The sequence below is a fragment of the Oncorhynchus keta genome, chromosome 1, assembly GCF_023373465.1.
Source record: "Oncorhynchus keta strain PuntledgeMale-10-30-2019 chromosome 1, Oket_V2, whole genome shotgun sequence".
Lineage (NCBI taxonomy): Eukaryota > Metazoa > Chordata > Actinopteri > Salmoniformes > Salmonidae > Oncorhynchus > Oncorhynchus keta.
This window is the reverse complement of record NC_068421.1, coordinates 62,907,133-62,933,590: the sequence shown is the minus strand read 5'-3', so window position 1 is coordinate 62,933,590 and position 26,458 is coordinate 62,907,133. Positions and strand designations below refer to the sequence as shown.

General features: G+C 44.5%; 1 protein-coding gene across 2 annotated transcripts in view; it reads right to left on the bottom strand.

Annotated features, from left to right (window-relative positions):
- acsbg2 (acyl-CoA synthetase bubblegum family member 2) overlaps nt 1-25,997 on the bottom strand; it is a 28,386-nt gene extending 2,389 nt beyond the window's left edge. Inside the window, exons 1-14 of one of the 2 annotated variants that reach the window (XM_035780996.2) lie at nt 25,744-25,997; nt 12,673-12,811; nt 11,798-11,889; nt 8,062-8,330; nt 4,707-4,795; nt 3,900-4,020; nt 3,687-3,767; nt 3,373-3,522; nt 2,740-2,916; nt 2,112-2,293; nt 1,607-1,849; nt 1,248-1,465; nt 914-1,053; nt 10-256 (exon numbers count right to left, since the gene is read on the bottom strand). In XM_035780996.2, the coding sequence (XP_035636889.1) occupies nt 10-256; nt 914-1,053; nt 1,248-1,465; nt 1,607-1,849; nt 2,112-2,293; nt 2,740-2,916; nt 3,373-3,522; nt 3,687-3,767; nt 3,900-4,020; nt 4,707-4,795; nt 8,062-8,330; nt 11,798-11,889; nt 12,673-12,788 (2,125 nt within the window). In that variant the 5' untranslated portion in view covers nt 12,789-12,811; nt 25,744-25,997. Of the gene's footprint in view, nt 1-9; nt 257-913; nt 1,054-1,247; nt 1,466-1,606; nt 1,850-2,111; nt 2,294-2,739; nt 2,917-3,372; nt 3,523-3,686; nt 3,768-3,899; nt 4,021-4,706; nt 4,796-8,061; nt 8,331-11,797; nt 11,890-12,672; nt 12,812-15,743; nt 15,910-25,743 lie in introns of those variants that run through there. The other variant, XM_035780984.2, reaches the window with a different exon arrangement.
- Nucleotides 25,998-26,458: the final 461 nt, after the last annotated feature.

Below are 26,458 nucleotides of genomic sequence, written 5' to 3'. Positions count from 1 at the left end.
CCCGCTCACCCAGCTCTCCCCCAGGGATGGAGAAGTCCTGGTTTAGGATGGTCCACTTCTGGATGCGCTGGGCGTTGGAGGTGGCTTTCTCGTTCACGCGGTTGATACCCTCCTGGATAGCGGCATAGATGACCGGGTCACGCCCACCGGCGATCTCTGAGACTCGCATGGCGTTGCTGCCCAGCTTCCGGCACAGCTCTACGGCCTCGGGCATCAGCTCATCTTCAGGAGCACCAGTGTCTCCGTTCACCTGGCACTGAGGGGTAAAGAGACAGATGTTTTATTCGGGAAGGAGTCCTGAAACAAAAAAAAACACATTTTCTTAGAAGTTTGTTTTGCTCATGAATAATTTATCTTTTGTCAATGAATCCTATTAACTGACAATGATACCATAAAGACTTACAGTTTGCTAAAATGTCCACCAGGTGGCAGTGGTTAGGCAGAAGTCGTATAACTTACAATAAAGAAGAATTGTGAATAACCCACTATGACCTTGCCCCATCTGGTGATTACATGATAAGGAGCAGCGATGAGGAGTTTATACAGCACTGTGCAATCTCTAATGCAGGCTGCATCTGATTACACATGGTATTTCTCAACTACTAGATACTCTAAAAGTGGCTGTAATAGATAGCCATGATACACACCATATCATCCCTGTTCTGAAGAAGATGTTTTGTCAGAACTTGAAATATGACCTTTGAGATAGGCCATATTGGCATGGGGACTTGGTTGGCATGGGGATTTGGTTTCACACCGACACACAAACAATTCCAAATGGCTCATTCATCCCCTCTCGTCCCCCCCTGTAACTATTCCCCAGGTCGTTGCTTTAAATGACAATATGTTCCTAGTCAACTTACCTGGTAAAATAAAACCATTATAAAACAGTACTGTAGCCAACAGTTCATACCTTAATGGTGAGCAGCATGGCGAGGAACTTCCTCTTGTCTCCAATGAGCATGGCGTTGCTAACCAGCGGCACGGCCTCCTTCACAGCATCCTCGATTGGCACTGGAGGGATGTTCTCTCCACCCGCTGTGATGATCAGCTCTGGACACACATTGAAATGAAAGTTTTTATTTAGGATAGGTTCTCTATGTGGAGCCAGACAAAATGCTATGTTCTGTGGACTGAGGCTTTAATGAAACATCAGTCTATTCCATTTAAAGCTGGGTTCTGATGACCAGGATAGGGTTGGGGGTATTTTACAGGTGGGGTTATAGAATGTGTAGAGAAGACTGTACCTTTGATGCGTCCAGTGATGAAGAGGAAGCCGTTGTCGTCGTGTTTGCCCAGGTCTCCAGAATGCAGCCAGCCCTCAGTGTCCAGGGCATCCTCGGTCTTGTCGGCCTGGTTTAGGTAGCCCATGAAGACGTGGCGTCCCCAGAAGCAGATCTCCCCGTTGCCCTCCTCGTCAGGATTGTTAATCTTAGTCTCACAACCAGGGATCAACTTCCCAACGCTAGGGAGACAAGACATGAATCACTAACTTTCCAGATCTTAATCACCAACACAAAGCATATACAACAAAAATACTTTCTAAAAGCTGTAATATGTTATTTCAGGCCTTGTGTGTTTAGGTGTATGTGGAGGGTATAGTTACCTGGTGAGGCGGAATGCGTCGGGCAGAGAGATGGTGTGAGGTCCAGTGCTCTCACTCATTCCGTACAGCTCGTACACTGGGATGTCCAGGCTGAGGAAGAACTCCAGGGTATCCTTGGTGATGGGGGCGGCGCCTGTGTAACACTTGGTGCAGCGGTCCAGACCCAGAGCCTTACGGACCTTCTTGAACACCAGCTTCTTGGCCAAGCGGTAGTTTATGGGCGTCCTCGCCATAGCTCCATTCCTGAGCAGGCAGAAGAGGAAGCAGGAGTTTAATACAACATCAGAACATGTCTCTCTTCGTACCCCAGGCTATAGTTCACTACTGTACATACTGTGCTGGCATTATTATACTATGCGTGGGCAAGACAACTAATGATCCTGTTCTGTCATCTTTGTGACAAAGTAGTATTCGCCTTGAGGGAAATCGCTGCAAAGTCAGAACCACAGAGGTGGTGAAACAGACCCGCCCCTCCCTACTAAATAGGCCCATGTATAACACATACTGGTTCATCTTGCTGAGGTTGGTCTGCAGACCCACTCCTTTGGCCCAGACTGCCACCTTTCTGCGCACGGTGGACGACTTGGCCCCGACGGACTTCATCTTCTCCTGCATCTTCTCCCAGACACGTGGTACGCCCATGAAGGCTGTGGGACGCACCTCTCTCATTGTGTTAACCAGGGAGCCCTGAGAACAGATAGGAATGGAGCTCAGTCACAACATATACACACACTAAAAGGCACAAAGTGTGTGTGACTGTGTGTGTGGAGTATCACTGACACTAGCATATTGAGAAAGACAGTTCAGCTCCTGAGAATCACATAACTGTTCAAAAGAGTTTGCAATTGCAACGTGCAAAGCTGGCACTTCTTTTATGCCTTTTCACAGAGAGCAGAAACACTAATGATCTGATCAACGGTGAAACAAAGAGTTGTCTTGTGTGAGGACAGGGTATCATTTTAACTTGTGAAAAAAGTCTGGTCTTAATCTTCCTCCCTTAACTGGATTACACACTAGGTTTATCGAAGATGAGGACAAGGTGATGTAAGGGACTGAATAACAGTCTTCTCAGTGAGATGGAAAAACTAGAAAAATGTCCTCTTGGGATTCTCATAAACGAGAATAGACCTCACCTTCAGTGCGTCTGGCTGGGCGAAGTATGTTGCCCCTCCGACCTTCATGGTGACCCAGATGTCCACCATCTGAGCAGCGATGTGGCTGAGGGGCAGGTAGCTGACCACAATCTCCTGAGACTTGGTGGCTTCTGCCAGCCGGACATAGCGGCCTACTGCGAACGCTGTCCATGTCAGCTGCAGAGGGAGAGACGGTCAGTACAATACAGGTCATTAGCAGGTAAACTCAGACCAAAAGGGGAGTTTGAATAGATGCGAGGCTACATCTTGATAAGCAACCTTTAAAGGATATTATAAACTGGGTGGTAGAGCCCTGAATGTTGATTGGCTGACAGCTGTGGTATATCAGACCGTATACAAGTGTATAACAAAATTTTTACTGCTAATTATGTTAGTAACCAGTTTATATTAGCAATAAAGCTCCACGGGGGTTTGTGATATATGGCCAATATACCATGGCTAATGGCTGTATATCCAGGAACTCCGGGTTGCGTCACGCTTAAGAACAGCCCTTAGCCATGGTATATTATTGCTTAAGTATAGCACTCTGATATCTTTACACTGGCCGTGGGAAAAAAATATGCAACCAAAGACTAGTGTTAGTAGTGGGTGTTCGTAGTCAGTGTCACTCACATTGTCGTGGCTGAGCATCACTCCTTTGGGCTGGCCTGTGGTACCTGAAGTGTAGATCAGTGTGCAGCACTGGTTGGGCTTCTGGATAGTGATGATATCATCCAGCTTTGTGTCGGGCTCATCGCGGCCCAGCTCCATAAACTCAGTCCACTGTGCAGACAATACAGGACAGACACATTCAGGATAGAGTGGGGGGGGAAACGAACCTGCAGAAAACGTACTGTGTTATGAACACTTCTAAAAAAGACACAGAAGGCATGGATCGGTGTTCGGTTGTTCAAATGAAATCTAAATAGTTGACACTCCATTCATACCGTGTAGAGGTTTGGTCTCTTCTCTTTAAGTGCATCTTTGTACTGGATAATGGCTTTCAAGTGTGGCAGCTTGTCTTGAACCTGGAGGAATGACACTCATTTTAGATATCTGGGTCAGATTCCACAGTGGTGGAATACACTAAAACGTAAAAGGTATCCCTGCAGAATTAATACATCAAATCACCTTACATCCTTGCCATCCTCTAGGCTTACCTGTAGGATCTTCTGCAGCTGCTTGTGATTCTCCACCACAATGATGTTGGCCTTGCAGTTCTCTGCTACATACTGGCAAGCATCTGGGGAGTTTGTGGTGTAGATGCCCACTGCAAACCCACTGGCAACACAAGAGAAAACAGTACAGCGAGTTATGTTGCCTTTATGTTCCATCAAACTCAAAAAAGATTCCTTTCCTACAGACAGGTTTGGCAACTCTGCTAAGTAAGAATGTTTTTCAGAAAGTTATGATCATCATGAAAGAAGAATACAACAGGTGAGGCATTGATCCACCCAGAACAGTAAGTTATTGTAAGTCTAACTTATCTCTGCCAATTACACATGGCATATGTTCTCACATTACCAGTTCTGACAGTGGGAAACACTCCAAGCTCTAAATTAACTTTGATTTGTTTTGACATACTGTATGGAGTTTGGATTTCTGATCATGCTCTACAGAGTTTTGGTTTCTGATTATAGCCATTTGCTGATACAACTGAAAAGCGAGAACAGAGTAGTCATTGTGTTTGGCATACCTCAGCGATCTATCAAACTGTTTTAATGTGTGCAACAGGCTACATGCTGAATTCAAGGTCATACACTATGCTGCTCTGACAGGCTCATATGTCATATCTCATCATGTCTTTGGTTGTAGTCATTTAAGATGCTTACACAATCTAGATGGGGCCTACAGTATATCAGTGAGCGGGAACCCTTCTGCACATCACACATACTTACATGACGGGGCTAGTGTAAGTAACAGGGAGTGTGTCAGACCCCCCCCGAAACAGGAGTAGAGGGACTCACCCAGCCAAAATGGAAGCAATGTCAGAAATGAACCACTCAGCAGAGTTAAAGCCCAGAATGCCAACCCCATGGTAGCGCTCCAAGCCAAGCTGTGGACAAACACACACATACAGCATGAGAATAGATATATAGAGAGATATATATATATATATAGACACCCCTTCAAATTAGTGGATTTGACTATTTTCAGCCACACCCGTTGCTGACAGGCGTATAAAAATTGAGCACACAGCCATGCAATCTCCATAGACAAATATTGGCAGTAGAATGACCTTACTGAAGAGCTCAGTGACTTTCAACGTGGCACCGTCATAGGATGCCACCTTTCCAACACCGTGTCACATTTCTGCTCTGCTAGAGCTGCCCTGGGTAACTGTTGTTAGAGAGCTGTTATTGTGAAGTAGAAACGTCTAGGAGCAACAACGGCTCAGCTGCGAAGTGGTAGGCCACACATGCTCACCCTCAAGTGCTGAAGTGCGTAAAAATAGCTTATCCTCCGTTGCAACACTCACTACCTAGTTCCAAACTGCCTCTGGAAGCAACGTCAGCACAAGAACGGTTTGTCGAGATCTTCATGAAATGGGTTTCCATGGCCAAGCAGCCGCACACAAGCCTAAGATCCCCATGTGCAATGCCAAGCGTTATCTGGAGTAGTGTATAGCTCGCCTTCTACCTTCTCAGACTGTTAGCTAACGGTTGTGGCTAACAAAACAAATTAAATATATTAGCTAAATGTTAGCCAGCATTTGTGAACAATCTCCCTTGTTGAACGCACCTCAGGGGTCAGCGATCTTTTTCATGTGGCGTGCCAATTTACCTTTCCATTTCTACCAATCTGCGTGACAGTTTAGATTTTCATATTTTTACATTTTTCATGGAACAGCTTCAAATAAATAAATGCATTGCTGGTAGAAAATATTCTGATATAAAATATCTCATAAATCATATATAAATAACATTGAATATGCATGGAGGTTTGTTCATGCTCATTCAATCGCATTCATCTATCTGCAACATTGTATCAACTATTCTGGGCCCCGCCGAGTTCCCCGTGCCAGTGTGCTCCGGACAGGCACGGGGATAAGAGGTAAATCAGGTATTTTATGAAGTTTCCACTGGATCAGAGCATGACATCTTTCCCTTTCACACAGAGGCTCGGTGGGTTAACATTCACAAGGCCGCAGGGCCAGACGTATTACCAGGATGTGTAATCAGAGAATGCGCTGACCAGCTGGCAAGTGTCTTCACCGACATTTTCAACCTCTCCCTGACCCCGTCTGTAATACCTACATGTTTCAAGCAGACAACCATAGTCCCCATTTCCAAGAATGCCACGGTAACCTGCCTAAATGACTATCGCCCCATAGCACGCACAACTGTAGCCATGAAATGCTGGTCATGGCTCACATCAACAACATCTCAGACACCTTGGACCCACTCCAAGTCGCATACCACCCCAACAGATCCACAAATGACACAATCTCTATTGCAGTCCACACTGCCCTTTCCCACTTGGACAAAAGGAACACCTATGTTAGAATGCCATTCATTGACTACAGCTCAGTGTTCAACACCATAGTGCCCTGGAAGCTGATCACTACGCTAAGATCACTGGGACTGAACATCTCCCTCACTGGATCCTTCCTGACAGGCCGCCCCCAAGTGGTGAGGGTAGGCAACAACAGTGGCCCGTCAGGGGTGCGTGCTTAATCCCTTCCTGTACTCCCGGTTCAACCATGACTGCGTAGCTGCACACGACTCCAACACCATCATTAAGTTTGCAGACGACACGACAGTGTTCACTGACAACGAGACAGCCTATAGGGGAGGTCAGAGACCTGGCAGTGTGGTGCCAGGACAACACCTCTCCCTCAACGTCAGTAAGTTAAAAGGTGCCGATCAGGCCCCCATTCACATCGACGGGGCTGTAGTGGAGCGGGTCAAGAGCTTCAAGTTCCTCGGTGTTCACATCACTAAGGCTCTATCATGGTTCAAACAAACCAACACTGTCGTAAAGAGGGCATGACAATGCCTCTTCCCCCTCATGAGGCTGAAAAGAATTGGCATGGGCCCTCAGATCCTCAAAAATGTCTACATCGGCACCATTGATAGCATCTTGGATGCGTAACCGCTTGGTATGGCAACTGCTTGGCATCTGACCGCAAGGCTCTAGAGGGTAGTGCATACGGCCCAGTACATCACTGGGGCTGAGCTCCGTGCTATCCAGGACCTCTGTACCGGGCAGTGTCAGATGAAGGCCCAAAACATTTTCTGATTCCTGCCACCCAGGCCACAGACTGTTCTCTCTGCTACCACACAGCAAGCAGTACCAATGTACCATGTCTGGAACAAACAGGACCCTCAACATCATCTACCCCCAAGCAATAAAACTTCTAAACACCTGGACTACCTGAATGGACCCGCTCTTGCACACACTCTGGACTCTACCCACACCAACACACAAAAACATACACTGCTGCTACTGTTTATCATCTACCCTGTTGCCTAGTCACTTTACCCATACCTATATGTACAGTACATAGCGACCTCAATGACCTCGTACCCCCGCACATCGACTTGGTACTGGTACTCTCTATATATAGCCATGTTATTTAAAAATATATAGCCATGTTATTTATTCACTGTGTATTTATGTCACTATTTGCATTCGATTTTTGTTTCGTTTTTACCTCATCTTCTTTGTTGAAAAAGGACCCGCAAGTAAGCATTTCACTGTTAGTCTACACCCGTTGCCTCAAGCATTTGACAAATACATTTTGATTTGGAAAGATTTTTCTAATACATTGAGGAACTATTGTCATTGTCAATGGATGTAAAAACAGACTCTGTTAACTTGCCGTTTGAGGTTAAGCATTTTTTTATTTGAGAAGCTCCACAGCTCATTAGTGGTGGTGAGTTAAGACAAATCAGAAATACTAATCAGAAGTAGCTAGAATTCTTATTGGCCCAATATAGGCTCTCTCAATCAATGTAAACATATCTTCTGGTGCTCCTAAGTTTAAGTCCACAGTAGTTCTCTTTTGTTTGTCTTGATATTTAGTTTGAGGATACATTGTTGCCAAGCCAACAGAACTTTCTCTCATACTTAGTTTCTCTGTTGCAATGTCGCACTTAAGGAACTGATGTCGATAAGCCATTCTTATGACTGGAGAAGTGGAGACATGAGCACCAAGAAAGTGTTTCATAAAATAAAATATTTTACAGTTCTCATCTGTATGTAACACTCAATAACTATACACATGTTTTGTTATGGGTTCCCTCTTGCCACATTGTTCTGACATGCAATGTACAGCAGTCAAGTGTCAGCAGAGTTGGTCTGTGTGTTTAGTCTCACCTTGAGGAAGCTTTTGGCAGCGGTGCGGCAGGCCTGGTAGTACTCCTGGTAGTTGATTGTCTTGGTCTGCTCTCCCTCCTTCCAGCCCAGGGCAGTGTAGCTGCCAAACCTCTCCACAGCAGTCTTAAACATCTGGTCTACGGTGAGTGGGGGCTCAGAGGCAAAGCCTGACTCCCCCATCCTCAGCTTCACCTCCCCGTCACCACTCGATGTCCACAAGTCTGGCTTAGCCACCGCCAGGGACAGAGAGTCTGGCCGCTGGGCACTCACTGAGGGAGAGGAGAGAGAAGGGTTTCGTTTTTTACCAAGGCAAGTCAGTTGAGAAGGTGAAGGAAAAGTGTGATTTGTGAGCTTTGCTTAGACTTAAGTTTGTATAGCACCTCAGAAAATAGGAATATTGTGGGAATAAATTGTGTGAGCTGATTTAAGGACGCTCTTGCTCCATCCTGCCAGTTTGGTGATGGCAAATGGCATACATTGATTTGCCTGTCCGCAATTTGTCAGATGGAACCCGAACCCGTGAGGAAGTCAAACTAATCACTTTGAAATGGGGTGCCTCCTGCTTACACCAGCACTCACAGAAATGAGCTTAGACACTCTTTAGGGACAGGATGGAGGCTGCTCTGACTTCTGGTCTTACATCTCAGTTGCCATTTGTACACTTGTGTTTCCTCCTCTGTTGTCTGCATTGATGGTGGAGAGCCAGAGGCAGTGGGTTTAGGTGACCCTGGCCTGGAAGCCAGCCCCGACCAGTGCACAGACAGAGCCCAGTCCCGTATGAGATATACCAAATCAGCACACAAAACGCCAGACACCACAAGGTAACCCCTACAAAGCCCAGGCACACAGACCTCACAAGGAGAGGACTCACTAAAAGGAACTAACAAGACAACAGGAACTATTATATTGGTCTATATGGATAGGGCTAAATTGTAATGTTTCTTACAGAAGAAATATAGAAAGCATATGCATAACCATTGTAGCAATTAAAAAGAGAACAGTTTGGAGATTATGGGAAAATTCTTAGACTAAAAAGGTCAGGACAACAGTTCATCTGACAAGACTGAATCCAAACATTACACTTGATTTTATGTGCATTTCACATTTACTGTACTTCGCCTCATCTGTTAATGAGGAAATGTGAAAATACTCTGGATACATTCAGTAACAAAAATATTGCAGGAAAATGTGGGTGTTTCCAGGGGTCCACAGCTCTCCAGTGTGCACAGTTCTTAAGGATTTTCAATGCACCTTTATGACTAAAAGAGTCTTAAACTATAAACGGTGCCTTTCTTTTGAGCTCTCCAAGCTGTGTCGGCGAGGAACTAGAGCAAGCAAACGTGTCGTTGTGCTTGGAACACAGCCCTGCTTTACACAATTACTATTGCTTACGCAATCCAAAAATGGTCCATTTTAAATATCAAAATCAGAGTCAAGGTGGGCATAATTTATTCACAATACAACAAACATACTGTAGGCTCATTCTGTTTACGACTATCCAGGGTATAACGCCATGTCATCTTGTGACTATGCTGAACAAAAATAAACATTTAACATTTTACTGAATTAGAGTTCATATAAAGAAATCAGTCAATTGTAATAAATTAATTAGGCCCCAATCTATGGGTTTCACATGACTGGGCAGGGGCACAGCCATGGATAGGCCTAGGAGTGCATAGGCCTACCTACTGGGAAGCCAGGCCCAACCACTGGGGAGCCAGGCCCAGCCAATCAGAATGAGTTTTTCCCCACAAAAGGCATTTATTACAGACAGAAATACTCCTCAGTTTCATCAGCTGTCCGGGTGGCTGGTCTCAGATGATCCCGCAGGTGAAGAAGCTGGATATGGAGTTCCTGGGCTGGCGTGGTTAAACGTGGTCTGTGGTTGTGAGGCCGGTTGGACATAATGCCGAATTCTCTAAAACGACGTTGGAGATGGTTTTTGGTAGAGAAATTAACATTAAATGATCTGGCAACAGCTCTGGTGGACATTCCTGCAGTCGCCATGCCAATTGCACTCCCTCAAAACGTGAGACATCTGTGGCATTGTGTTGTGTGACAAAACTGCACATTTTAGAGTGGCCTCTTATTGTGCCCAGTCAAGGTGCACCTGTGTAATGATCATGCTGTTTAATTAGCTTCTTGATATGCCACACCTGTCAGGTGGATGGATTATCTTGGCAAAGAAGAAATGCTCACTGACAGGGATGTAAACAAATTTGTGCACAACATTTTATTGAATAAGCTTTTTGTGATTGCGGAACATTTCTGGGATCTTTAATATCAGCTCATGAAACTTGGGACCAACACTTTTCATGTTGTGTTTATATTTTTGTTCAGTATACATCAAACAGTGATCATGAACCGTGACACTATATTACATATATAGAGTATAATGACATGGAAATGTGAAGTGCACATTTGTATTTTTTATAATCCACAACATCTCATTTTTCAAAATACATCAAGTCCTTGTAATGTATAGCACTTCCCTCACTGCCCCCCCCAAATGTTGCCAAATTATCAGGAGGGATGGGGGCAACGTCAAACACAGTGCTCAAATTCAGAACGTCTGGCAGTCAAAACCCATACAGAGCTGTGAAGCGGAGATCCTGAGCTCTGACGTCATCTATAACATGTTACTGTACAGCCACTGCATTCCAATGTAGGCCCTTATCAATGACAAAAATGTGCCATTTTCAACCTGTATACAGGTAGGGGTGTCAAGGGTTAATGGGGGCCATTAGCCAGAGACAAACAGAAGCTGTAACTCACCTAGTAGTATTAGCATTCATGTTTGAGTCTTATCAGCAATTTTTCAAATGTCACTATGATAAGACTAGAACTATAGATAATCCCTGTCACTATTTTGAAGTGTGTGAAAGCTTTATTTAAATAAGGGGACCTACTCCCTCCCATGTTCTGTGTTGACTATGAAGCCTCTGAAAAGCACTATAAAACGAAAAGATCAACAGTGAAGCGTGGGGTCATGTGACCTTGTGTTAGGCTGACCCCGTTTCCAAAGAGCGCTGTGTTTCTGTGTACTGTCAACAGGACTGAGCTGTGGGTGGAACCTTCTGGGAGTTCAGACAGGACTATTTATGACCAATCACTTCTTTAATAGTCAACAGAAGCACATTGCCACAGTCATGCTGCCACTCTGCCAGGTCCTGAGGCTACAGTTACTGGACTGCACTTCAGGTGGATGGACGGTAGAGGAGAATGCCCTACTGATTTGCAGTAACATAGGGTTTACTGAACAACTGACACATCTCAATTGAACTGTGCTTTTAATGAAATGTGTGAATACCTTCATTTAGGATAGCATCGAACAATTTAATCTAATTTGGGGTTTTATATATGCCAGTATGCAGCTTATAAAAAGGGTTGTCATACCGAGTGTGTGTGGAATGTTGAAGGCTGAATGTTCTTGACTTGAGTCGGAGGAAACAGGAAAAGGAAGTTGGCACGTACAGGCACCAAGGGTGGACTTCCCTTCCCGTAGGGCCATTCCCTCAAAGTTCCAAATGGGGACAATTCATTTGGTCTACCTTAAAATGAATGCACTGGTATAACTTCTGTAGCCATGTGCCAACCTCAAGAGTGTGTGTGAACCACTATGTTTGTGTACGCTCTAACTGTTGTAACCCTGTTTTCTAAATGTATTTGTGTCCCATGTAAATGCTGTCCTTGTGGTGTTTGCCATGTAAATGTGTGAGTGTGTAGGTCAGCTCACCTGTCTGTGTGTGTGTGGGATTGTTGGTGAACTCAGTGTTGGCCCCAGTCTCCGCTTCCCTCTCACCGGCTGACTCCTCCTCTGATGACTCACTGAGGGGAAAAACGTTATAAACAATGTTAAGTAGATTCCCAGTCCTGTCCTGGTGAACTCTGCTGCCACGTCTAAGATAGATGGAGGAAACCTTTCAGTGTGTCAGAGGCTAACGTCCCCAAGAATCTGTCTTGCAAACTGACTCTAAACATGTTTACATTGCTGATTTGACAGAATATAAGGACTGTTTTTCATCTTTGAGTGATATAAGTAGGTCAAATATCTCTGAGCTGTCATTTAAATGGATAAACTATATATACACAAAAGTATGTGGACACCCCTTCAAAATGGATGAATTCTGCAATTTGAGCCGATTGGGAGCCAGGCCTAATCGCCCAACATCAGTGCCCAACCTCACGAATGCTCGTAGCTGAATGGAAGTAAGTTCCCACAGCAATGTTCCAACATCCAGTAGAAAGCCTTCCTAGAAGACCATCTCCATATTAATGATTTTGGAATGAGATGTTCGATGAACATCCTTTTAGTCATGTAGTGTTCTTCGGGCTTTTGGAAATGAGGCCTTTTATCTACTTCCTCAGAGTCAGATTAACTAGTGGATACCATTTTTATGTCTCTTATTTCAGTATGAAGACAGATTCTGGGGAAGCACATAAAGGTCCTCATTGCCAAAATCCCAAAGTATCCCTTTAATGTGGGATTATTAAGACCGTGAAAGGTTGCAGGTCATCGTTATTCCTGTGTGACGAGAGCCTTTCGATCAACAGTCCAAACATGAGTCACGCCATCAGACCAGAGACAATGGTTTCAGGTCAGGTACGTACTTGGCTGTGGAATCCATAGTGACTTCATCCAGTGAAGCAATGCTGTCCCCGGTGCCACAGGATGACTGCAGGTTGCTGGCGTCCCTGGCGGGGTCCATTACCACGACTGTGGACATGGCAGCGGGTTCACACACAATCACTGGGAGGGATAGAGATAGGGGACAGTGTAAGAAACAGCAGATGACTCATTCACACAACATGACATGCAAATCTCGGGGCTGAGTTTCCCCAGCGGTAAGTGATTTGAGCAGGCTTTGAGAGAGTGACAAATGTGACACAAATGGCACTAGTCCTTCCTTACAGTAGCACCTGCTTCTTGGTCACACAGTGGAACTGTCAGTAGCATGTGACTGCCAAACGGCTCACAAGACACCCACCACTGTGCTGCATGTGCTGTCACAGGGTCATGCTCTGGACTCAAAAAGGTACATAGATCCAAGAGCTCCTGTAGACTCAACTGTGTTTTTGTCCCCATAAATCACTGTTTTTGAACAATGAGGCATCCATTTAAGTAACATCTTTCAGCCAAAATAAATTAACCATGTTTTTTCAGTGTGGTCCTTTCCCAAATCAGAGGAAGGATAAATGAATATTTGGGCCTTATCGTGTTATGAAACCCCCCTTTCAGAGATATAAAGCCATGTGGACACATGACAACAGGCGGGAAAGCAGAGGTTGCATAAGATGGACTCATTTAGTTGGCTTGTTCATCTCATCCTTTGGTTATTGAAATTCAAATGTCTCCATCTGTGTGAAAGACACACAGACCCAACCAGAGCCCAGTTCAGCCCCTGTTGATGATCCGCTTGTTCCATCGTGGGCAGTTACCCAACATGGCACAGGAAACACGTCAGCGCCCTAGAACAATAACCATGACCGCCCCACCAGCACGTAACTCCCGCCCACTCTCCACCCCCTTGTTTGAAAGCCAATACCGGCCTGGCTTCTGTTTATCTAGGCCTGGCTCGGTGCATTGAAAACGCATACCAGTGGCCCTTTTGGCCTATTGTGGAATGGACTATCATAGTTCACCAGCTGAGGACAATTGAGCAGGGGCGGCAGGAAAGAAAACAGACACCATGGGGGTCAGAGCAGGAAGGAAAATATTCCCCTGAGCCAGGGCAAGGGTGCAGCCAGCGCTCATTAAAACCCAGTCAATATTATAACCTAGTGTTTTGAAACAGCTATAAACCCTCAAACTCAAAACCAATGTGTCTGATTCATGGTTCGTTCAAGGGCCGTAGCTCAGCAGATCGATAGATTCTAACTCTGCTCCCTCCCTCAGAGGGAGCTGTTAACCTTGAGACTTCACCTCATCATTACACATTCCTGCAGAGCCTGTGAGCTCACCGCTGACACCACAAACCCCCTGCAACAGCTACCATTGTACTTTCTTCATTCAGTAACAGAGCGGCTGCAGATTCCCCATGCTCACACACTTGGACAGCTGTGGCCAGGGTTCACGCTGCATGGCTGTAATGTATTCTAGTGTGGGAGTTGTATTGTGAGTGGTCCCTGGGGGTTGGGAGGGTGCCGACATGCCTGCATTGGGGGTGGGTGCTATGGACTAAGCCTATAGCTCAGAAAAGGCTCGCGCTCACGCTCAAACTATGTACCTTAGTGAGAGAAGGAGATTCTTGATATTTCTGAATGCTGCCTTAAGGCTGATCCTCAGGGGTCTCTCTCTCATGACTGAATAAGTCTCAGGCAGAGCCCTATAGGACTGATTTATGTTTGGATGTGAGGACACATGCCTAACCAATGACCAAGTTCTATTCTCATCCCCTCCAGCTATGACGACCAAGGCTGTGTGTATTTACCTTCACAATGTGCTCACCAATACAAGTCAGACCAGGGAAAATAAAAATCAAGGTACTTCCTTGTTGTACCATTTCGACTCATGTTTGGACTGTTGATCGAAAGCCATTTCCTTCTCTCCTGTTGATTGAGCCCAGAATGGGTGGTCACCGTCTGACCCCTAACCCCAGAGGAGCAGTTCATTGTAATGCCTGAATGAGGTTGTACATCCCTGCTGATGGCCTGCCAGGGAGATTCCCAGTGAGCATTAAGGGGATGGGCTCAAATGGATTTAGAGTTGCGCAGTTTCATCACGTTAGCAACTGACCGCTGCGTTGCACACAATTAAGAGAGGATTAGGTCCCAAACAGTATGTCTAGTCCACATAACTGCTACAATGTCCATTCAAAAAACAAATTGCAAGTATAGACGATTTGGCTGATGATGAGTAGAAGCTTTTCTTGCACACTGCTCTAAATGGCAACATTAAACACATTTTTAGAAACCAGCATTAACTACAACCTAAACAAATCCTGCCCAAAACTGGACGTCTCCAAAACCAAGCAGGGGTTCCCCTCTCCCCACACCCAGCATTTAAATACCCCAACAGTAGAGAATTTTAGATGCAAAGGAAGCTACATTAAAATCTCTTTCGGTCCCTGTACTTGTCTCTATCCCAGATGGCCATCTCACCCAGCTGCCTGGAGTTGTTTCCAAGGCTGCTAACCCACTGGGGTGAATCAAGTTTCCATCCATCCAACCAGCAGCTGTTTCTGGCCCCAATAATGCAGTTAAAACTAGGACTTCTTTGCCTCGCCCAACCCTGTCTGAGCAGCTGTACATGGAGGGCAGGATGCTCCACCCCAGCCAGCCAGCACATATCTGCTGTCGACATGGGCTAATGAGGTGGATGAACCAGTACCACATAAACAGCCTTCAGAGCTGTGGTACATGAGCTGTTCTGAATTCAATAACTTAACTTCAATGTAAGAACTAAACCAAATTCAAACGTTGAACACAGAGAGGGACTCAAATTTAGTTTTAAAATGTATTTTACGCAAGGTACACAGAAACCACCAGCCACATCCTAATGAAAATGCCACGATGCCAGAGAAATGCCTTCCCACAAGCCAAAGTCAGAAGACCATGGATATAAAGATGTATTATATGTAACAATCAATGTAAGCTTTCATATCTAGGCTACCCAAGTGAGAGGGAAAACGCCCTCATCACAACATCTGAATGTATATCTAATTCAATGCATAAGAACTTACAGTGCATCCTTGGAAGTAAACTCTTTAGATTCCTTGTTTCAGTTCTGGTTGCCGGTTCTCTGGACTGCTTAAGCACTCTAGTCAGTCAGCTGCTAGACTCAAAATATGCTGGCCTCTCCGCCTCAGTCTACTCTGTGTAACATCATTAATTTTCAAACGCCTGGTTTGTCCCTCCTCTGAAACCCCACCCTTTCCTGCAGACATCCTTACACACTTCCGCCACTAAGATGCCAACACTACAGCCCTTCTCATTGGCTGAAACGGCTCACACCACAAGACTCGTCCCCCATATATGGTCACTTCAGCTAAATTAATGCAAGAGGGAGGGGAATTGGTGGAATGGAATACTCCTCCCCCCTTCTCTTGGATGATGCGACGAGTCCCCCACCCAACCCATCCCCCTCACACACTTCACTTCCTTCCGCAACATACACAACCACACAAAGCAGATATGCTGCTGGGGTTACTACAGGACAAGGAAGGGGAGGTTCCTCAGTTTGCTATAGCTACTGCATATAGCAGCTCTGCTGCCTGGGCTTTGATGACGTTCCAGAGATAAACATGCCAACATTGTCAGGCAGACATCTGTATCCTACTGACCTATATACTGTAGGCTACATCAAATAAACATCCAGAACTATTGGATCATATTGTCTTCTATCACTTCCATTCATTTATTCCTAGTTATGATATACAGTGTATTGAGAATGTATTCAGACCCCTTGACTTTGTCACATTACAGCCTTACTATAAAAATATTTTTTATTCCCCCTCAATCTACACACAATACCCCATAATGACAAAGCAAAAACTGCCTTTTAGACATTTTTGCAAATGTATTACAAATAAACGGAAATATTACATTTACATAAGTATTCAGACCCTTTACTTAGTACTTTGTTGAAGCACCTTTGGCAGAGATTACAGCCTCGAGTCTTCTTTGGTATGACACTACAAGCTTGACACACCTGTATTTGGAGAGTTTCTCCCATTCTTCTCTGCAGATCCTATCAAGCTCGGTCAGGTTGGATGGGGGAGAGTCACTGTACAGCTATTTTTCAGGTTTTTCCAGTGATGTTAGATCAGGTTAATGTCATGGCTCTGGCTGGGCCACTGAAGGACATTCAGAGACTTGTCCCAAAGCCACTCCTGCGTTGTCTTGGCTGTGTGCGTCGGGTCATTGTCCTGTTGTAAGGTGAACTTTGCCCCAGTCTGAGGTCCTGAGCAGGCATCAAGGATCTCTCGGTACTTTGCTCCGTTCAGCTTTTCCTTGAACCTGACTAGTCTCCGCCGCTTAAAAACATCCCCACATCATGATGCTGCCACCACCATGCTTCACCGTAGGGATGGTATTGGCCAGGTGTTGAGCAGTGCCTGGTTAACTCCAGATGTGACGCTTGGAATTCAGGCCAAAGAGTTCAATCTTGGTTTCATCAGACCAGAGAATCTTGTTTCTCATGGTCTCAGAGTCTCTAGGTGCCTTTTGGCAAACTCCAAGCTGGCTGTAATGTGCCTTTTACTGAGGAGTGGCTTCTCGCCACTACCATAAAGGCCTGATTGGTGGAGTGCTGCAGATATGGTTGTCCTTCTGGAAGGTTCTCCCATCTCCACAGAGAAACCCTGGAATTCTGTCAGAGTGACCATCAGGTGCTTGGTCACCTCCCTGACCAAGGCCCTTCTTCCCCGATTGCTCAGTTTGGCCGGGCGGCCAGCTCGAACATCTCTGGAGAGACCTGAAAACAGCTTTGCAGCGACGCTCCCCATCCAACCTGACCGAGCTTGAGAGCATCTGCAGAGAAGAATGGGAGAAACTCCCCAAATACAGGTGTGCCAAGCTTGAAGCGTCATACCCAAGGACCGAGGCTGGAGGAGCTGCTTAAGGTGCTTCAACCAAAGTACTGAGTAAAAGGTCTGAATACTTGTGATACCAGTTTATTTTGTATAAATTAGATTAAATTAAATTAAAAAAACTGTTTTTGCTTTGTCATTATAGGGTATTGTGTGTAGACTGATGGGGGATAAAAACAATTTTAGACTAAGGCTGTAACGTGACAAAGTCAAGGGGTCTGAATACTTTCCGAATGCACTGTATATGAGGGTATGTATAGACATTGTGGACAGTATGTGGATATAATATGTAATATATCTTTAGAATACGTGGATAGAATAGTATATGTACAGCAAAAGTTGAATAGCATAGCTTTGACTGACTAGAATACAGTATATACACACATATGAATTGGGTAAAACAGTATGTAAACATTATTAAAATGACCAGTGTTCCAGATCTATGTACGTAGGGTAGCAGCCTCTAAGGTGCAGGGATGAGTAACTGTGTGGTAGCCAGCTAGTGACAGTGACAGTGACAGTTCAGGGCACTGGGTGGAGGCAGGCGGGTGATGGCTACTTAATAATCTGATGGCCTTGAGATTGAAAAACAGCTTGTCTCTCGATCCCAGTGTTAATGCACCTGTACTGACCTTGCTTTCTGGATGATAGCGAGGTGAACAGGACGTGGCTTGGGTGGCTGAGGTCCTTGATGATCTTCTTGGCCTTGCTGTAACACTGGAGGCTGTAGATGGCCTGAAGGGCAGGCAGTGTGTTCCAGGTGATGTGGTTGCGGACGGTGCAGTTGTCGTACCAGGCGGTGATACAGCCTGATAGGATTGTGCCTTCTTCACTACACCGTCTGTGTGGACCATTTCAGATTGTCAGTGATGTGTACGCCAAGGATCTTGAAGCTTTTCACCTTCACTGTGGCCCCATAGATTGGGGCGTGATCCCTCTACTGCATCCTGAAGTCCATGATCAGCTCCTTCGTTTGGTTGACATTGAGGGAGAGGTTATTTTCCTGGCACCACTCTGTTAGGGTCCTCACCTCCCCCTCGTCGCTGTTGGGAATCAGGCCTACCACTGTTGTGAGTTAGAGGCGTGCGTGGCCACAAAGTCATGGGTGAACAGGGAGTACAGGAGGGGGCGGAGCACATGCCCTTGTAGGGCCCCCGTCAGGAAGTCCAGGACCCAGTTGCACAAGATGGGGTTCAGACCCAGGGCCCCGAACTTAAGGATGAGCTTGGAGGGTACTGTGGTGTTGAAGGCTGAGCTGTAGTCAATGAACAGCATTCTTATATAGGTATTCCTCTAGTCCAGATGGGATAGGACAGTGTGCAGTGCAATGGCGATTGAATCATCCGTGGATCTGTTGGGGCGGTATACGAATTGCAGTGGGTCTAAGGTATTGGGTAAGGTGATAAGATCCTTAAGCCTCTTAAAGCACTTCATGATGACAGAAGTGAGCTCTGTGGTGCGATAGTCATTTAGTTCAGTTACTTTTGCTTTCTTTGGTACAGGAACAATGGTGGACATCTTGAAGCAAATGGGGACAGCAGACTGGAATACGGAGAGATTGAATATGTCCATAAACACTCCAGCCAGCTGGTCTGCGCATGCAGCTAGGGATGCCGTCTGGGCTGGCAGCCTTGTGAAGGTTAACAAGCTAAAATGTTTTACTCATGTCGGCCACGGAGAGCGAGGGCTCACAGTCCTCGTTTAGCGGCTTGTGTTGGCGGCACGGTGTTATCCTCAAACCCGGCAAAGTAGTTGTTTAGCTTGTCCGGGAGCAAGACGGTGTCCGTAACGTGGATGGTTTTCCCTTTACAATCCGTGATTGTCTGGAGTTCCTGCCACATAATTATTGTGTCTGACCCATTGAATTGTGACTCCACTTTGTCGCTGTCTGTACTGATGTTTTGCCTGTCTGATTTTCTTATGGAGGGCATAACTGGACTGCTTGTATTTGGCCATATTCCCAGTCACCTTGCCATGGTTAAATGCGGTGGTTCACGCATTCAGTTTTGCGCGAATGCTGCCATCTACATTTTTTTAATAGTTTGGATAGGTTTTAATCATCACAGTGGGAGCAACATCCCCTATACACTTCCTGATGAACTCAGTCACTGTGTCAATGTATACATCAATGTTGTTAGTAGAGACAACCAGGAACATGTCCTAGCCTGCGTGATCAAAACAGTCTTAATGCATGGATTCCGATTAGTCAGACCAACGTTGAATAGACCTTGGCACGGGTACTTCCGGTTTGAGTTTCTGCCTATGGAAGGGAGGAGCAAAGATTTGATTTGCCGATGGGAGGGCCTTAAGGCCACCCCTGAAGGGAGAGTAACAATGGTCAAGAGTTTTTGAAGCGAGAGTACTGCAGGCGATGAGTTGATAAAACTTTGGCAGCGTTTTCCTCTAGTCCAAATTAAAGTCCCCATCTACAATAAAATGCAGCCTTAGTATATGCGGGTTTCCAGTTTGCACACAGTCCAGTGTAGTTCCTTGAGAGTCGTAGTGGTATCGGCTTGAGGGGGAAAATATACAGCTGTGACAAAAAAAATAACATTCTCTAGTGGTGTAACACGGTTGGAATTTGATAGAGATATTCTAGGTCGGGTGAACAAAAGGAATTATGTTCCTGTACGTTACCACGATGTACCGAGAACCCAGCTGGCTGTATCAACGGGGACAGTATATCCAGAGAGAGCCATGATTCCGTGAAACAGAGTATGTCTCTCTGGAAGGAGATCCACGCTTTGAGGTCATCTACTTTATCGCCCAAGGACTGAACATTAGCAAGTAATATACTTGGAAGTGGTGGATGGTGTGCACGCCTGCCGAGTCAGGCTAAAAGTTCACTCCGAATACCTCTTCTCCCCCAGCAGCGTTTTGCAGGAGCCTCTGGCATAAGTTCTATCGCCTTGAAGGGTACGATCAAAGAATCCAATTCAGGAAAGTTGTATTCCTTGTCGAAATGGTGGTGAGAGACTGCCTCTCTGATATCCAAAAGTTATTTCTGGCTGTATGTAATAATGCTAAGAACGTTCTGGGCTAATAGCGTGAGAAATAAAAAAATATATATCTATAAATACTGCAAAGTTGCTTAGGAACGAGAAACAAGGTGGCCATGTCTATCTGCGCCATCTTTATATGAAGTTGATCAACTTTTAAAGCAGCATTACTTCTCTATGTTTCCTCTAACTACAGTGTACGATTGAAGCTCTGAGTCTGTACTTTTATTCAATGTAAAAATCACAATTTCAAATTTTGGAACATAAGAGACGGTTACAAATATTCTTGCTCATAAAACTCATGTAGACTAGCCTCCCCGCACTGTATCTGCGAACTGGCTGTGCCAAGGCCAGAGTATGCACATTTGCTATTTAACGCAACAGTATGTGAGAAAACTATCGGTAGAACTTTCGATTTTTATTCAGTACATGAAAACTTTAAAGAAAAAGTATATTCTGTGCACTACGTCGTCATGCACAGATTTTTTAAAAATCTGCAACAGTATGGCGGAAACACCACTAGTGGGAAAATGCGCATATTTTCTTTATGCAGATTTTTAGAATGTTTGCATAAAAAAAAAAAAATAATTTAAACATTTAATCGCCAATTGGATGGCGTCTATGAACAAATATACACACAACCAACACTGCTTTATTCAATAGCCTACTGCAGGACATTTTCTAAATGTTTTATTGTTGGACATAAGACTGTAAAAATACAAGCAAATCAGCTCCAAGCAATTTTAATTTTGGAAATCTGCTCCAAAGTATTCCCACGCATAGAGAGATGTGATCGTAGACAAATGTAAGCAAGGTTTGAAATTATGTTCTAGCCTGTTTGGGCTTCTTGCGGTCAATTTGCAGTCAACCAATTATTTGTAATTGCACTGAACAAAAATATAAAATTCAACATGTAAAGTGTTGGTCCCATGTTTCATGAGCTGAAATAAAATATTGCAGAAATGTTCCATATGCACAAAAAGCTTATTTCTCTCAAATTTTGTGCACATCCCTCTCAGGTGTGGCATATAATGAAGCTGATTAAACAGAATGCCCATTACACAGGTGCACCTTGTCTGGGTACAATAAAAGGCCACTAAAATGTGCAGTTTCTTCACACATTTCTCTGCCCAATTTCCTTTCAAACTGGATGACCGAGATAAGGAAAGTAAAACTACTCATTGCCCAAAAAAAACAATACCAATATTAAAAATGTGTTGTTTTTAAAAAATATCTGTATCCTTTATTTGGCAAGGAAAATATAGGATATCGGCCATAAATGTGATATCGGTGCATTTCTAGTTTCTACTGGTCATTGTTTTCAGGCTGGTTGTATTGGTGTTAGCTAGGTATCAAGCTAAAGCTAGCAAGCTACCCCAGTTGAGGTCAAACAAATAATGCTTTATTACCGACGCGGTATTGTAAACACATCATTCGTGGCCGATGTATGCAGACTTTTGGGCAGCTTTGACAGTGCTACTGATAGACCATTCCCCAGGACTACCTGACATGATGACTCCTTGCTGTTCCCAGTCCACCTGGCCATGCTGCTGCTCCAGTTTCAAATGACCTGAGCCCTAGGACCATGCCCCAGGACTACCTGACATGATGACTCCTTGCTGTCCCCAGTCCACCTGGCCATGCTGCTGCTCCAGTTTCAACTGTTCTGCCTTACTATTATTCGACCATGCTGGTCATTTATGAACATTTGAACATCTTGGCCATGTTCTGTTATAATCTCCACCCGGCACAGCCAGAAGAGGACGGGCCACCCCACATATGCTCTCTCTAATTCTCTCTTTCTTTCTCTCTCTCGGAGGACCTGAGCCCTAGGACCGTGCCCCAGGACTACCTGACATGATGACTCCTTGCTGTCCCCGTTCCACCTGACTGTGCTGCTGCTCCAGTTTCAACTGTTCTGCCTTGTTATTATTCGACCATGCTGGTCATTTATGAACATTTGAACATCTTGGCCATGTTCTGTTATAATCTCCACCCGGCACAGCCAGAAGAGGACTGGCCACCCCACATAGCCTGGTTCCTCTCTAGGTTTCTTCCTAGGTTTTGGCCTTTCTAGGGAGTTTTTCCTAGCCACCGTGCTTCTACACCTGCATTGCTTGCTGTTTGGGGTTTTAGGCTGGGTTTCTGTACAGCACTTTGAGATATCAGCTGATGTACGAAGGGCTATATAAATAAATTTGATTTGATTTGAATTTGATTTGATAGTAGTGGTGGCGCTTGGCTTGCACGTGCAAATTCAGAACACACAACATTCTATAATAGAATTGTTATTTGATGTGTCAAAAGCTTATTTAACCTGTCTAGGTTTTTGCCTACCATATGAGTTCTGTTACACTCACAGACATCAAACAGTTTTAGAAACTTCAGAGTGTTTTCTATTCAAATTTACTAATTATATGCATATTCTAGCTTTTACGGCTGAGTAGCGGGCAGCTTAATTTGGGCACGTTTTTAAACCAAGCTACCCAATACTGCCCCCTACCCCAAAGAAGTTAACATGTCAAACAGTGTTATTTGATGTGTATCTTTTTTGACATGCAAAGACCCAACAGGTTTCCATAGTATGTTGTGAAACTAATAGCAGTGACGCTATTACTGTGTAACTCCGGTAGGGCAACATCTGAAAAATAGCGCACTTGGTAGTGTGTACCGGTGTTCGACCAGTCGCGAAAGCCAACATCGCCCACGACAGAGAAAGGTTGATTGTCAAGGGAAATTAATTACATTATCTTGGAGTTAATGGATTTCGCCTTGGAGTTGTCTCACTGAAAATGTCTTACTCTTTCAAATAACTGCTTGATCCACACAACAGACATTGTGGGCTAGGTTAGGAATGCTGTGTTGCACGTGTAGAGCAACATTTTACGTGGCGTCATTATGTCGTCATTACCCCTATCCACATCGATGGGACAGTAGTGGAGAGGGTAGTAAGTTTTAAGTATCTCGGCGTACACATCACGGACAAACTGAATTGGTCCACCCACACAGACGGCGTGGGTAGAAGGGGCAGCAGCGCCTTTTCAACCTCAGGAGGCTGAAGAAATTCAGCGTGTCACCAAAAGCACTCAAACTATCACCGCCTGGTACAGCAACTGCTCCGCCCACAACCGTAAGGCTCTCCAGAGGGTAGTGAGGTCTGCACAACACATCACCGGGGGCAAACTACCTGCCCTCCAGGACACCTACACCACCCGATGTCACAGAAAGGGCATGAAGATCATCAAGGACAACAACCACCTGAGCCACTGCCTGTTCACCCCGCTATCATCCAGAAGTCGAGGTCAGTACAGGTGCATCAAAGCTGGGACCGAGAGACTGAAAAACAGTTTCTATCTCAAGGCCATCAGACTGTTAAAGAGCCATCACTAACATTGAGTGGCTGCTGCCAACATACTGACTCAACACCAGCCACTTTAATAATGGAAAAATTGATGTAAAAAATGTATCACTAGCCACTTTAAACAATGCCATGTAATATGTTTACATACCCTACATTACTCATCTCATATGTATATACTGTACTCAATACCATCTACTGCATCTTGCCTATGCCGTTCTGTACCATCACTCATTCATATATTTTTATGTACATATTCTTCATCCCTTTACACGTGTGTATTTGGTAGTTGTTGTGAAATTGTTAGCTTAGATTACTCGTTGGTTATTACTGCATTGTCGGAACTAAAAGCACAAGCATTTCGCTACACTCACTTTAACATCTGCTAACCATGTGTATGTGACAAATAACATTTGATTTGTACCTACATTATATAGGTATGCAGGTCAGCTTTGACTTCGGTTTTGCACATCAGCGTTAAACTAGACATCGGGCCAATACTGATGTTGGCATTTCTAGCTAATATCGTCCGATTCCGATATGTTCACCGATATATCATGCATCCCTAAAAACTACCCCAGCCTTTGTTGAAACTATTAAACCCAGAGGACATGGTTAATCTGGTTGTGACTGCATTTGCAAAAATACAAATGCAGGGAGGGTGAGTGAGTGCTGATCCCATAGCTAATGATACCAAGGCTGAGAAAGAACTTCCCAACTGGGCAACCCTGTTTGCTGAGAACTTGAAAGTCATGGGCAACAGAGAGATTTGTTTTGCATTATCACATATAACCTAGCAAGGTGACAACTTGATGTATTCAACCTACTTTGAAGGATTAACAATGACTCACAGGAAAATGAAGATGCCCATTAATAAAAGAGCCCAGATGTATAGCAAGATCCTCACAGGAAAATGATGCCCCTTAATAAAAGAGACCAGATGTATAGCAAGATCGCTTCAGCCAATTGCTATAAGAGAAGCAAACCCACCGCGCTATCACATGACCTCTGGTGAGCCATCTCCCCATAAAATGCGAGGCTGTGTTGCTGCTGCATTCAGCGAGGTTATTGCAGTTCATTGACATCTCGCCATATTCACGGTACAGGGAATCGAGGCTCATTACGTGTACAGCAAGTGGAAATGAAATGATGAGTAACGTTAGACCTGTAAATGTATTTAGCTGGTTGACTGCACATTGACTAAATTAATTTAGCAATAACATGATTAGCTAGCTATGTTTTCGTATAAATGGGGACTATAGGAAACCAGACATCACCACACGCCTACAAGTATTCGGATTAATAGAAAGGGGTCTTTATTTAATTAATGATCTTACGTGGCATGATGATCAAATAGAGATAAAAGGTCGGCAGAGTTGGGCATTATTTTCGAGGGGAAAAAAACATGGCATGTCTAATAAAATTCATTTAGAAAATAGGGTCAAGCTTAACATGTTTTTATCAAACGAATGACACGCGTATCCACTCGCTGAAGGTGCACGGGCTGACAAAGTTACCGGTCGGCGCGTGTAAAGAAAAATTGCTAGGAGAATGTCTAATTGTAAGGCTAACCAAATTGGTTCAAAGTACAAGTGGCACAGTTTCAATTAAGATATTCCATTTAAATTCAGAGCAAAATTTTTAACTATAATTAGCTCTCTGTATTTACCGGTAAACTAAATTAGCTACACAACAATATGACAGCCATGGCATGTAGTTTGTAGCGAATGAAGAGTAGCACACGTTATCGTTGTTTAAGTTTATTAATGTCAATTAAAGTAATGTTAGAGCTTACCGTCAATGCAAAACAAGCCAACTTTTTCCTGCTGCAAACTTTAGCGCCGAAGTTGTTTAAGAGTTCATAAGGGAAAGGAAGTCCGTTTACTTGGCCTAGCCTGCAGGTGTGCACACCAGCTACTGAGAAGCAGAACGAACGGCTCTATTCGGCTCTATAACGTCTTAAACCAAATCACATCTGTGAAAGAGCCGTTCATTTGGCACCCTGATTTATTACTACTGCTTTTTGACCTTCAGACAACGATTATCTGCACTGAAGACCATTAAAACATTATCTGAAGATTGTAATGCACTACAGGAACAATAGATAGTGATGAGACTTTTTCTGGCACACACACATAATAATAATAATAATATATGCCATTTAGCAGACGCTTTTATCCAAAGCGACTTACAGTCATGTGTGCATACATTCTACGTATGGGTGGTCCCGGGGATCGAACCCACTATCCTGGCGTTACAAGCGCCATGCTCTACCAACTGAGCTACAGAAGGACCACATTGTTGCAGTGCATACATTTTTCCCCCTTCATTTTTTTTTTGCAGGCCATCTAATAATTTGGTGAGGTAAAAATGTATTTGAACTAACATGCCACGATCTGAAATTACATTTGTATGCTTTATTTGAGAGATTTCCAATTGTTTCATGGTCTTAGGTATTTTTAAGAGCCAATGAACGAAGAGCTGTTTGGGAGCCAAATGAGCCGGGTCAC